General features: G+C 34.3%; 1 protein-coding gene across 6 annotated transcripts in view; it reads right to left on the minus strand.

The window, feature by feature from the left end:
• LOC110096031 (structural maintenance of chromosomes protein 6B) overlaps window positions 1–13,725 on the minus strand; it is a 98,389-nt gene extending 84,664 nt beyond the window's left edge. For 5 of the 6 annotated variants that reach the window (XM_028700134.1, XM_028700133.1, XM_028700135.1 and 2 more), the window contains exons 1-3: window positions 13,405–13,725; window positions 13,190–13,295; window positions 10,627–10,760 (exon numbers count right to left, since the gene is read on the minus strand). In XM_028700134.1, coding sequence (XP_028555967.1) covers window positions 10,627–10,760; window positions 13,190–13,295; window positions 13,405–13,558 — 394 coding nt within the window. In that variant the 5' untranslated portion in view covers window positions 13,559–13,725. Of the gene's footprint in view, window positions 1–10,626; window positions 10,761–13,184; window positions 13,296–13,404 lie in introns of those variants that run through there. The other variant, XM_028700136.1, reaches the window with a different exon arrangement.
• Between the last annotated feature and the right edge of the window lie 378 nt (window positions 13,726–14,103).

The following is a 14,103-nucleotide window of genomic DNA, read 5'->3' on the forward strand; positions in this document are numbered from 1 at the left end:
CTCCACCTCCCTCTGCCTATCTTTGACAACCCAAACTTTGCCAATCTGCTCAATTATTCCAACCTCCGTAGCCCCCAATGTTAACGACCACTTCCCAAATCCAACACTCTTACTCAACTCCCTAGTCTACTCGCAACTATCTCCCTACCTTTCTCTCTCAAAAACAAGCATCACCAAGGTTCCCTCCTAAGCTATCACTGCCCCTAACCAACTTGCCAGCATATCAGTGATTACACTTAACAAACTTGTCAGTCTCCTCTCTCTCTCTCCTCTCTCCAAACACAGTCTAATCCTACAACCCTCGCTACAGTTCATCTCCAGCGAACCAACAATTGCAATCTCTCACCTATCCTGCCATTAATGCCCCCACCTACCCTCATACACACTCCAATAATTCCCCAATCCACACTTCTCATGCCACTGAAATCATTCCACTCAAGTCGAAGTCATTGGACACTTCACTAATTGTTGCTTTGCCCCCCAATACTGATACAAGACTAGCCTAAATATTGCCAACTACCCAAGTCAGTGCATGCACCAACACACCTAGTCAAACACTTCCCTCCCTCCATCCCTCTAATAGTATTATATGTTTAAAGAGAGAACAAAGGGTGTGCATTCAATCTCGCCACAATTAGATCTCATAATAATTTAATTAACAACATTTTCTCGCAAAAGTTACAATACATGCAAATGCCCGTGCTTTCCACTTCAATATGGCGAGGAAAAGCCTATTAAATGCATGTTATCATTTCTGAAGGTGACAAACCCCTGTAGGCATGATTAGGTTAAAGACCCTAGCTGTGGTATCTCAAACACCAACCATGCATGCCTTCTTCGGCAAGGTAGGAAAGCCTAGACATCGAGATGCTACCAAAAATTTTACTAAACAAATTCAACAAACAAACAACAAAACAACATCAATCAAGTACTTATCCCACTACGTGGGGTCGGCTACATGAATCATTTTTCACTATTGTGCCATGTTAAGAGTCGAATTTTATTTAAATTTAATAAAGAAATGTCATTTCTAATAATTTCTAACCAAGTCTTTTAGGTATACATCTACTTTTCTTAACGAAAGCCAAATCTAATAAATCTACTCACTTAACTGGCTCATCAGAAGGCCGTCATTTTATGTGACAAAACCATCTAAGGTAACTCTCTCTAATCTTATCTTCCACCGGAGCTACTACAACCTTCTCACATATATGCTCATTTTCTATCATGTCTCTAAGAGTGAAGTCACTCATCCACATCTGCAACACTTAACTTAATATTATGCTTCTCTTTTAATGGCCAACATTCTGCACCATAAAGCATTGCATGTCTCACAACCATCTTATAGAATTTTTCCTTAACTTTGAGGGGAACAAATTCAACAACAAAATAAAAATAGCTTTCTTGACTACAATATAACAAAATGAAAATATAAGTATAAAATTACAAATGAAGGAAAAAAAAACTTAAAATGTGTTTCATGTCATCTATAAATCAACTAAGCATAACTAGAAATGAATTTATGGTGAATTTAATAACTCGCCTATAAGTGCAAACAAAACCTTTTGCATCACCTCTAAAACTCTCAAAGAACTCTACAAACCGAAATTGAATGTGAAAATTACTAAAAGAGTGCCCCCATTAACAGGAAAAATAATATTCTCTATGCAATCTATTTGGACAAAGCATAATCTGAATGCAAGCATAAACATTTTTTTTTATTGACCTAGAGAAGTCCAAATCACAAACCATCTATGCCAAAACATTTATAATACTGTGTTTTAGCTTCCGTAATTTTTTAATAATTTTTTGGCACTGTCAAAAATTTTTAAGAAATTAGTACTTGCAGTATAAGTGGGGTTTTGGGGGCCGTTAGGTGTCTGTTTTACAAACCGATTTCACTAAAATGTTCTAAATAAAATTAACTAATTTATGAATACTTTTCTGTAATTTTTAGATTTTTGGATTTAAAAATATAAAAGAAATTGAATAAAATTAATATTTTAATATTAAATAATTATAATAATTAATATTTTATTAAAAAAATCTAATTCCGCTCACTTTTCTTATTATAAAAAGTTTTCTTATCTCGGTTTTTCCTAAACAGAGACTTTGCTTACGGATATGAGAGAATAAGAGAGGTGAGAGAAAACCAAAGTCCGACTTTGGACGACTTCGGGCTGTTTACGTCCGTCGACCCAGTTGGGAAAGTTATTCGTCTCGAGGTAAGACACATTATGTCCATCTCAATTTTCAAAAAATGTGCAAGTTTTGGTGAATATTTCGATTAAAATTTTATATCCGTTAACAAAAAACAGGGATCACTTTGCACCGGTAAAACTTTCACCCCATAACTTTTTGTATGTTGTAGAGATTACGATAATGCACATTTTGAATACTTTCTGGAAATTTTTCACATGGGATTTTGAAATTTGCGGGATTTTTAGTAAATAAAAAATTATCGAGATGTTGAAAAATAATGTTATAGTACAATAAAAGCCTTAAAATACACAATCCCTGGTAATTTGGTAATTTTTTGAAAATGTGCATTTTTGCCTAGTTGGATTTTTTATTGTCTACCGCTATACAATATTGAATTTTGATACATGCTCTATTACACTTTAATTGTTATAATGTGATGATATATGTGCATAAGTGATTAAATTATATATGTTGGGAGCAATAAGGGTCCAGAATCTTTTGAGATTCTGTCTGTGTCAGGGAATTTCTGGGGGTAAAAAGGGGCCAAAATCCTTTGAGATTCTGTCTGATACAGAGATATCTGATATGTTCTGGTGCTATAAACACAAATAAAAAGGAGTCATAAGGGGTCAGAATCCTTTGAGATTCTATCTAGGTCCAGAAAATGTGATATGAACTACGCTGTGATATGAATTTCAATTTATTTATTTGTTCTGTAATGTTATCTAAATCATAAAATAACTACTATGCATTTATTAAATTTCTCAATTTTGGTGATTCTCAATTCAATGATTTATTTCAATTGCATTTAACAGCTTTTTAAATATTTAGTAAAATATTTGAAATAAAATAATATTTGAAAATTTAGATTGGTTTGTGTGACTTTATGAGCTGTTGTAGCTCACTGTAATTTTACTTCTAATTTTTAGAATCTAGAAAGGGAAAAGAGATTGTAGAGTAGCAGTTCAGGATCAGATGAGGTCATATGTATTTTGATATTTTGATTTTTGTACAGTCATGGCTAGTTTAATTTTCAGTTCTGTAACTCTTGTCTGTAGCCATGTACTGTAATGTTGATATTTATTTTGATGAATGAAAGAAACTTTCTGGATGAATTTTTCAGTATTTGGATATTTTAGTAGATCTATAATTTGTCATTTATTTCAATGAATATTGGTAGAAAATCTGAAAAAAATCTAAAACTAGATCTTGGGGTTTGCCTGTCACAGCTCAACATGGTAGGACTTGTCCTGGTCGAGTTGGGCTGTGACACATAATAACACTACTTTTAAGCAAACAACACAAATTCTAAATCGCAATACTCATAATTGGATCTGTAAATAAAAAAGCGCATGCGAACAAAATGTGAAAGTTAAAACTTCAAATTAAAAGTTTTAGATGCATTTCAAAAAAAAAACGTGCTCGCAATAAAATTGCAAAAATAAAATATAAATCGTTTTTAAATCAGGAATTTGTACCATAAAACAACCTCAACACAATTATAACACCTCACAAATTCTAAAAGTGCTTTAAACATGCATCTTACTATAAAGCACGTCACCTATCAAAAGCAACCTCTCACGCATATTCTAAAAAGATCATGTTTAAAATATAAATTCTAATGCAAACTTTGATAAACATGTCAGTATCCAAACAAAACTCAAGACGGCTTTGTGGGCACCAAAAATTCATACACGACTCTATTGAGAGAGTCGCGTGCTCCAAGTTAAATTCTCAGAAGGCATGTTATTCTCCCCACTATGCCAAGAAAGGAGGCGTATGGGTCACCTGGACGAGAAAGAAGTAAGCAAAAGAAGCTTTCCCTGTTGTATCAAGAAAGATGCGTACGAGTACATAGGCAAAGTGTGAGCTTGCTTTCCATTATACTGTGGTCACGAAACAGTGAAGATGAAACAACATTGACTGTGCGGCGAGACAAATACACAATACATTCTATATTTTTTATTTTTTCTTTTCTTTTTCTTCTTCTCTTGTTTTATTGATTTTTTGTCTCTCCTATTTTAGAGGAATAAATGGAGAGTGAAGAGAGAGAGTGAGAGAGGGAGAAAGAGATAGAAGATAGAGAGTTAGAGAGAGCAATAGGGGGAGAGAGAAAATCAGAGAGAGGAAGGAAGAAGGTTAGAGAAAGAGAGTGAATGAACTAAAGGGAGAGATAAAGAGAGAAAGAAAGGGAAAGAGAAAGATAGTAGAGAAAGAAAGGGAAAGAGAAAGATAGTAGAGAGAAATATAGCAGAGAGAGAAAGATATAAGTAGAGAGAGAAATATAGCAGAGAGAGAAAGATATAAGTAGAAAGAGGGGGAGAAAGAAGGAAAATTAAAGAGTATAAAAGGAGAGAAAGAGAGAGTTAGATAGGCATAGAGATTGAAAGACTGAAGGAAGAGAGAGTGAGCAGAAGAGAGAGTGAGCAGAAGAGAGAGGAAGATAGCCGGCAAGTTTGCACTGATGGAGACGGTGACGGCTGCATGGTAACATGATTCGAGTGGGATTTAACTCAAATTCGATTGCCTTGTGAGCTTTGTTTCTCATTCATGTGATGCTTGTCCCGCTAACGCCTTCTTCAGCGAGCTTCACATGCAACTTCCCTACTTTAATACAGGTGACACCAACACCTTCTTCAACGAGCTCCATACACAGCTTCCTTTGGGTCGACAAAAAGGAGCAATTGACATGAGGCTTCAAAAGCATAGGTGCAAGTTAGACAAAAACGGGACAGTGAGAGATTGCAGATGAGAGGGAGAGCGGAGAATCTTGTGTGATTTTATGCATGGAGGGTGACATGCAAGACTGAAAAAAACATAAGAGGTATGGGGAGATGAAAAGGAATTTGACGTTTTTGAATTATTTAACGATAATACTATATATATATATTGATTTTTTTTTTTTCACAAAGCTTTCGTCACTCGTGTGCATGAAAATCATATCATTACCAAGCCAACAAATTTTATTAATTACTCCCATGTGGTAAACCAAACAATATGGGTGTTTATCTGAACTAGTTCTAATGTCCTTAACGCAACAGCATAATCTAATTTGAGAGTCAGCTTTATTTGAATGACATCAATTTTTGGGTCATTTTTGTCATATTTGAATGGGGTGACTTTGAAAGAGTCATCGAGGTCAACAGACTTCAAAGCACTATGAGCACTCAATGAAAATGAAGTTCAATGTAATATTTTGAAATCTCTGCAACTTCTTCAAAAGATGTTCAAATACTTCAAAAAAAAAAAGGAGAAAAGGACCAAATGGCCCCTCAATTCTAGGGGCATAAACAAGTCGAGTAGAGTCGAGTTTAGGCTCTTATCGAGCTCGGCTCGTTAATTGGAGCTCGAGCTAGAGCTCGTCTCACTATAAACTAGCTCGAGCCATGGGCGGGAATTTTTAAATTCAGTCAGGATTTTTAAAAATTATGCTGAATTTTTAAAACTTAGGCTGGATTTTTAAAACTTAATCAAAATATAAAAAAAAAATATGAAATGTTTAACATTTAAATAAAACTTGGGTGATTTTTATTTTTTAAAATATTTAAATTTAATAAATAAAATAAATTATTTTAAAACATTCTAGACTAGAATTATTACTTTTTTTATCAAAGAAATGTTTAATAATTTTTTTTAAAAAATTACTATTATTTGAAAATTATATTTAATAAATAATTTAATTAAAAATAACTAAAATAACCCATGATTTAACACCATTAACCCAAAATTTTGATGTAACAATAAAAAAGACCAATTTTTAAGGAGTTGACAGACCAAATTAGTCCCTCAAAAGAGTTTGGATCATTTTGGTCCCTCACAAATAGTTGAGGGATTATTTTGGTCCTTTTCTCTTAAAAAAATTGTAAACTTTTTTTTATTCAAACTCATCATTATGTTGCATAAATATATTTGAGCTAAGTTTGAAATAAGATTAGAGTCAACAAGGTATTTATCTCTACAACTAAGGAAAAAAATTAAAACTTTAAATAAAATAGACCATAAGCGGGTCATCCTACCTGATGGACAAGGTTGAAATCCATGTTTCTGATATAATTTGTTCTTAGAATATGATTTAACAAGGTTTATGCTGCCTATCAAATATTTGCACGACAAAAACAACATAATTAGGATAAAAGTTAAAAAAATTCAAGTAAGCTTGCATCATGAAGCACTTAAAATCTAAAACTCAATCCGAAATCTCATTAAAGTTATTTTATTTTAGGTTTGCATAAAGCATTCAAGACCCCTAGCAAAGAAAATTTATTTTCAAATGAAAACTCTCTAGATTGTTTCACTTACAAAGCCGGCCATGAGTTCAAATTTTCAAACCCATATGCATACAAATGATTAGAGATGATAATCAAAATTATTATTTTTAATCATATCAATAACCCCCTAAAATAAGTACATTTACCACACATTATAACGGGAGGAGTCTATTCAATCAAAATCAAATCGTAAACTACAAAAATAAATACTTCAAGCAATTTTTCCCAATGATAGCCATATTAACATCAAATCTCCAATGGAGGGGAACTTATTATCATAATTCCATCAAATTTTTAAGAGCCTGTTTTGAATTTTTTCTGTTCTTTATTTTAAAAAAATATTCGTTTAGTGTATTTTTACATAAATTATATTTTTAACAAATCAATGTTTTCTCAAAAACACCGAAAACAATTTTTAGAAATTATGAGTATTTTCAAAAACAACTATCACCATTGTGACTATAACCATCTGTCGCCCATGCCACCGTCGGCCACCACTACTGCAACTTGTCCATCTCCAGCCGCCGCCGCTACCCCGTCGATGACTGCCGCCATCCACGCATAAATCAATTTATTCAAAATCTAATAAAAACTAAAACAATATATTTCTAAGATACCAAAGATGTTTTATTTCAAATCAAAATATAAACAAAATAAAATAATAAAAAATAAAAGTGATCATAAATAACCCCTAAGTAAAATATTTTGGGCTTCAATCAAATTATGACGCATTCAAAATAGTACAACAATCTAAGGGAACTCTATCAAAATCAAATCTCCCTACCTATCATAAAAATCCAAAAAATTTCAACAAAACCTAAAATGCTCAAGCAATAATTGATCACTCCAAGCTTATAGCAATCAACCATCCAAACTTCCATCCCCCACACCAGTTTGTCGACGATGACAAATTTAAGTGTTATCAAAGCTCGTAAAATACAAACATCATATCAAAGATGTTCACAAGATAACTCTCAAGATATCAAACTAGTAAGGATGTGATGTGTTGTGCTCTCCAACAAGGTAATTTACTACAAAGTAATGTCATAATATTATTGTAATGGTCAAAGCCCAGATGTTCCTCACCTCAGTAACACATTCAATGAGTTGAGAATAATAAGATACACCTGATAGGGCATAAAACCCTCTGTTAGGATAATTAAGCTTAAAATTGACCTCAAACATTCACACTAGGTCTATGAGATCCCCTAAGATGATGCCACTCATAATTATTGGTAAGGATCCTTCGATTGAGTTAGGTCCACAACCTCTGCCGACTAAGTAGATCAATACTCACAACAACAGAGACAATGAAACTATGAGATTTTGATTGGGTTTGTAATCATTACACCGCCATACGCTATAAGCTAATGTGCTATTGATGGGGACATCAGATCGTGGAAGGTTTATCAGAGACGTGGCCGCCGATCTACGGCCACGATCGAGTCTTTATATTTCTGAGTCATTTGTATTATTTTATTATTCATGTATTTTCTTATTTGCTTATATGTCATTTTGTTTTTCTCGTTGTCCCCTCTTATGAAGGGATGTCGTATGTAAGCCCAAGGGGCATTTGTGTCTTTTTGTTTTGAGTCCTTTGTATGAGGCTTTATATAGCCCTCCTTATTTTCTTTTGAGATTAAGGAATGACTGCTTATTAAAATTTTCTTCTTGCATGAGCATTGAGAGCTTGAGAGTTCTAAAGGAGAGAGCTTCCTAGGAGAGGAAGAGGATTTGTGCAATACCCACCAACCTAGATAAGTCGGGTTCGTGACTTCTTTGTTTATCTCGTTTGTCTTCTTCCCCTTTTGTTTCTTGTTTCTTTTGTTCTTTCCACAACCCCTTAGCCGCCAAATTTCCTCCATGTTTGAAACCCCATCCCTTTCTCCCTACCCTCATGGCCGAACACCCAACCCGAGCCCCCCATCCCGCCGGCTCCAATAATCCCGCCGCCGACCTCCCCACTCCCTCTTCCCCATTCACTTCTATTGCCTAATTGGGATTGAGTATTTTTGGACATATTTTTTTGAGTTCAAAATTGTCTATTTGAAATTTAAAATCTTGCCTAAAATACCAAATCTATTTTAGGAAAGTTCTTAATTTAAACTCATTTGAATTTGAAATTTAAATTGGGTTGAATTATTTATTTTCCTAACTCATTAAACCAAACTAAGAAGCCTTAAATACTCTCATTAAATGCTCCTCTATTACCTCATGCCGCTGGCCCCTATAAGGGATTATTTTGATTTATTTCCCAACTCCCTCCCCAACTATTCTTGGAAAATTTTCCCAAATCTCAGCCACCTCTCCATAGCCGATTCCTATTAAACCTTTTATTCAAATTGATTTCCAAAAGGGGCTCTCTCAATTTGGAAACATATTAAAGTCCTTTTCTTTTTTTTTTTTCTTGCCGCCACCCTCCCATCTTTCTTTCCCCTTTTTCAAATCAATTACAAATCCAATCCCCTCTCTCTCACGGCCATGCCTTGCTGAAATAAAGGCTAAAGCTCTCCTTCTAATTCTCCTTGCTCCCAAGCATAGAAACCTGAGATTCTTCTCAGATTTTGGTTCCAAAATTTGAAATCCTTCCCAGAATTTTGAAAGGAGCTTGGGACTTAACCTCTCTCCACTTGCAAGAGAAACTTCTTTCTCTTTGCTACCATTCGAGAGGTGTATCAAGGGCTAAGGAGATTCTACTCCGATTATCCATGAATGGCGGATCCGAAGACTGAATATGGAATAATTTGGGACGAGACGGCTTCACCGATATCCTACAATCTACTTTCTTCGACGTGAACCCACGGATTGACCACACCGTCGAAGACTACTTGGAGAGGATCCTAGATACTTTGGTGGAAGCTATCGACGAATACTTCGAAGGCATCGAGTGGAGGATCTCCACCTCTCCCTAACGAAGGTTTCTCTTTTCTCTTGCATCTTATTCCTTTTAGTCTAAACTTTACTTGGTTTGATTGCAGTCACAACGGACTCTTCCGACTTGCTCTTGCTTAAGCTTAGTAATCGTAGGATTTGAGTGCACCTCGATGCATCCTAATTCTCATTGTTAGATTAGGGATTATTTTGAAGACTACAAGGTGTTATTTGTATTATTTATTTTGGATGCTTCAAAGCTCTTATCATGTGATTTAAGCCTAATCGGATAACCACTTATTGTTTTATTTCGTTGTTCGAATTTGTCCGTAGCTTTATTCTTGAATTATTCTAATCATAAGTTGTGCAAATCCAAGTGAATTAAACATCGCATGTAGTTCTGCATCAGCTATGTTTCTACTATCCTAAACCAAACAGTTGATATTATAAGCTAAGTATTTAAAAGCCAATGCTAAGTATTATAACCAAATCGTTGAATGCCAATAAAGGTATTGTACTAACAATGTGCTCAAAGTTTTAACATATTGCCTGATGCTTCACATAGTAGCATAACAGATGTTAAAGCAATGAATGCTAATATAGTTTTCCAGTAATTAACTGATGTCAATGCAACTATTCAACATAATACCTGGAGTTTTATGAATTGACTATGGCAATTTATTATTGACAACCCAATATAGCATAAAAAAGTTCATGTTTATGTAGATTATCAAGCGGTTTTGTGCTGACAAAGTCAAAAGAAGCTTAATTCTTCATTTATTTAGTGAATGTTGAAGGCCATGCCCAGAATTTTATATGTGATGAAAGAGATTACAATGAAGAACCAAAAGTTGCACTTTGATCATAAACAAAAAGAAGAAAGAAAGCCATAGGCATTTGAATTTAAGCGTAAGACAGAAAAGAGTTGTTGAAGTTATCGCAAAACTGGAGCTCAGATATATTTACTCATAAGAATAAAGATCATAGGCTCCATCACAGTAGCAGATTTTGTAGTATATGTGTGAAGTATACTATCTGAAAGGCAAGAAGAATTATGTTAAGCCTCGCCTTTAGGAAAGATTAATCCTTGTCATATCAAGTTGAGTTCTTATTAACAATATTAGAAGTTTTCTCTCAAACATAAGTATGATGTCTGCGTAACATCAGATTTGGTAAACAAGAGTTTTAACTATCAACTGTGCATTGCACTCTAATTACAGTAACGGAGGATTAGAAAAATTAGCCAAGAAACCAAATGGATGAAATTGAAACAATAGAAACTAACCTTGATGGTCCCTCAAGGAAATCGAGCTGCTTGAGTCAGTAATGCGACGCTCTACTGTTATCATATTACCGTATGTCTCAGGCATGAAAGCATCTTCTCCTCCATTCTTAATTTCAACAAAAATAGCAGCATAGCTGTAAGGACAAGTAAATCAGTATCAAAGTTTGATAGAGGTCTGAAAGTTTCAACGAAGTTTAAATATTAATTTACAGGAGTTCCAGAAACCTTTTAATTTACCAGGAAATAAATAATATCTCTGATTTAAAGGAAAATTAAATAAAGAATATCAAAAAGGGAGTGATCAGATAGAGACTGTTTCTAGAAAAATATAATTTATTACGGGCCATATACGTGCAATTTTAATAGTGGTCATATTCACGACAAAGCATTCTTCCATATAACAAGCAACCCAAATGTGAATAGTGGCATTTTTCCATGATAACTGCCATGCATTTTCCTCCACAGTAAAATGACATGCAAAATTAATATGTAATACTGAATCTTAGCATTCATCTTAGGAATGTGCTGATATATAGCTGCTTCTTAATCACCGTAATATTTTATAATTATATATCCGCTTAGAATTTCTAGTTTATGAATCTTGAAGGATTTTAAGATGAAATTATTTTTGAGAGCTGGGCTTCTCATCTTAAAGATGAACTTCAAATGCCTAGCTGAAAAATATTGAGTTTTGCAGTGAGAATTTTGTGCTCAGTAAGCTTTTCTAAAGGAGCGCTCTATGCTGCATCTCTATTTCCTGCTTGATTCCTTTTTATAAGGAAAGGCACCACAATCCCTCGCATAGATACAGCATCTATTATAATTTTATAGAGTAGATACTAATTTAGATTTCAACTAAGAGATTATAAATTGGCAACTCACTCTTACATTAATAAGTCACTTTCCAAATGGAAATATAAAGGTAAGTCTCTTGCAAAGAGGGATTGACACTGAGGCTTCGTTTGCTTCTTCCTCTCCTTTTGTAAAAGGTAGTTTTAGAAACAATGGTTAAGAAAATGGAGTTTTCTAACGGATAAGCAAATATCAAAAAGTTTCTCAAAACAGTAGAAAAATGAAGTTCCCTAAAACGCATTTCTATAGAAGCGTCTCATCCAAACAGCGACCAAAAAATAATTTCTCCATTTCTAAATAGAAAAAAAAAAAACGCTGAAACAAACGAGGCCTGAGTGAGGAGGGGAAGAGAGAGGAGTTGATCTCCTATCCACTCAAATAATCCTTATCACTCACTTGGATTTAATATCCAAAAATGCAAATCAAAATCATAGAGACCCTTCTGAATCACTAAAACCATAACCGATCAAATTTCAAATGAATTCTATAACTATTTTAGCAGCAACCGTTTAATAAAAAAAAATTGTATTCATAAGCCTTAGATTATGCCATGCAGCATCATAAATTTTCAAGACTATGCCATAAAGATAATATAAAACTCCATGTTTAATTTAAATACAATTAGTGGTTTTCATTGTCAAGAGAACATGCTTATCTGAAATTTTTTGAAATATAGCATTCATTTTTTTAGCTTGCACATCACCTTAGCTATTTCTTGCAGTTCTCTCGACATAGAAGGACTGGAATTTAGTTTTAAGCACAATGATCAAAACTCAATGAGAATCGAAATGCAAATTTTGACATAGTTGAACATAGACTAACGAATATAAGTCCATTTTATAGATGTGGCATTCGGTTCACAGTTTATTTTGATGCAATTCTTTTTGTAAAGTGAAAATACAGTCTTATCCCTAATTAAGTTCAAGAGTACATTTATGTATCGTGTACTTCTCCTTGGAGCAATGATATTATTTCATTGGGCAAATTTTACTAAAAGTGTTTAAGGTTATGAACTACACACTAATCTTAACAAGCATGCATATGTATGCGGTAAAACAAGCAAAATGATAGAAAGAGACCTCATTTTGGAATGAAATAATTTACCCCTATTCTCTACAATCTAGCAATCAAGTTACATAGCTGATTATGATTGTTATGACATTTTAAATAACTAGTACTATGCTTCGAATATACAAAGAATCATCCAATCATAAACAATGCCATTTTTTGGGGCACAAATACGAAAGATTTTAAATGCTACCAAGCCAAGTAAGCATAATCACAAACATCAGTGAAAAAATTCACCCTTATGCATTTCATAGCATTCAGGTGCACTAAAACTCTAATAAAATTTCCATCAAATGATTTCACCCACCTAAAATTAATCAAAACAAAGAACAGCAATTAGGCAAAGGAACTATGAACAATATCACTTCTCATGATCTGATTCAAACACAACATAGAATATCAACTGTGAATGGTGATCCAATAGTTACCCAAAATCCACTTATATAATCATTATCATCAATAGTTTCAGCTTCATTTTTTGGTTTGGCTTTAAAATCCTCGGTCAATTATCCATTTTGAGTGTTACATTAATTGATAGCACTATCTTGCGCAAGTCAATTACAATCTTTCTATTCATATTAATTTTCAAAGTACGCAGCTCTTCTCCCTTATAAGCAAATGCTGTGTGACTAAAGCACCTTGCCTGCATCCAGTCTTTATGAAATCTTTCAAAGTGTTCGCCCTTTGCGTGCCTTTAGCCCGGCAACCAAACGCCACACAAAGCGCCGTCAATATCGCACTTTTTCCACCTAATGAGGAAAACAAAAGCAATTAAACAACAATAGGCGTCAAGAAACAAAAGTAAAGGGCTTAAGGGCTTTTGGAATCGGATGGGAGCTTATGATTCGAGGAAAATACTTCCGTTCTGGCCTGTGATGAAGTTCACCCAGTCACCCAGGTCAATCTGTAGGCTGCTGTGACACATGAAATTCTCCAGCCGAATCCTCGATATGATTCCAGCGCCTGATCTGGCGGGGTTCGCCTGCTCAGAGAAAACCCTAGATTCCTCCATATGACTTGCAATGAGAAGTGAGGGGAAGTCGACGAAGGTGCGAGGGAAAGAAGATACTGAGACATTAAAGAGGAGGAAGAGGCCACATGACGAGAGCAGGCGAGCGGAGTAGGGCAGGAGCAGAAACCCGCAAAAACGACGCTTCCCGAGATCCTCACCTACGGCACATTACGGCTTCCTTTGATTCGGTTTATGCAGGAGTTTTAGAAAAAGAGGTTTGAGAAAAAGCCGTTCAATAAAATGGAATTTTTAATAATGAGATATGTTTGACTAATATTTTTAAAAGTGCTTATTAATACTTGAAAGTAATTTTAAATTGTTTGTTTAGGAGTTCTGCTTTTGAGATTTTATTATAAAAGACATTATTCGCTTCCGAAACTCCGTTTTGTGACCGAAGAAGCAGATACAAAAAGAATTTTGTAACCGCCGAAAAAACGATGTTTATTAAAAAGGAATTATTGTTAAGCTTTGATTCTAAACAGTAAATACTAATTGATTTCGGTGTATTAAAATGGAAACGGAGAAAAAAAGCCTAATCAAACGAG

This window comes from Dendrobium catenatum, unplaced genomic scaffold, assembly GCF_001605985.2.
Source record: "Dendrobium catenatum unplaced genomic scaffold, ASM160598v2 fragScaff_scaffold_1456, whole genome shotgun sequence".
NCBI lineage: Eukaryota > Viridiplantae > Streptophyta > Magnoliopsida > Asparagales > Orchidaceae > Dendrobium > Dendrobium catenatum.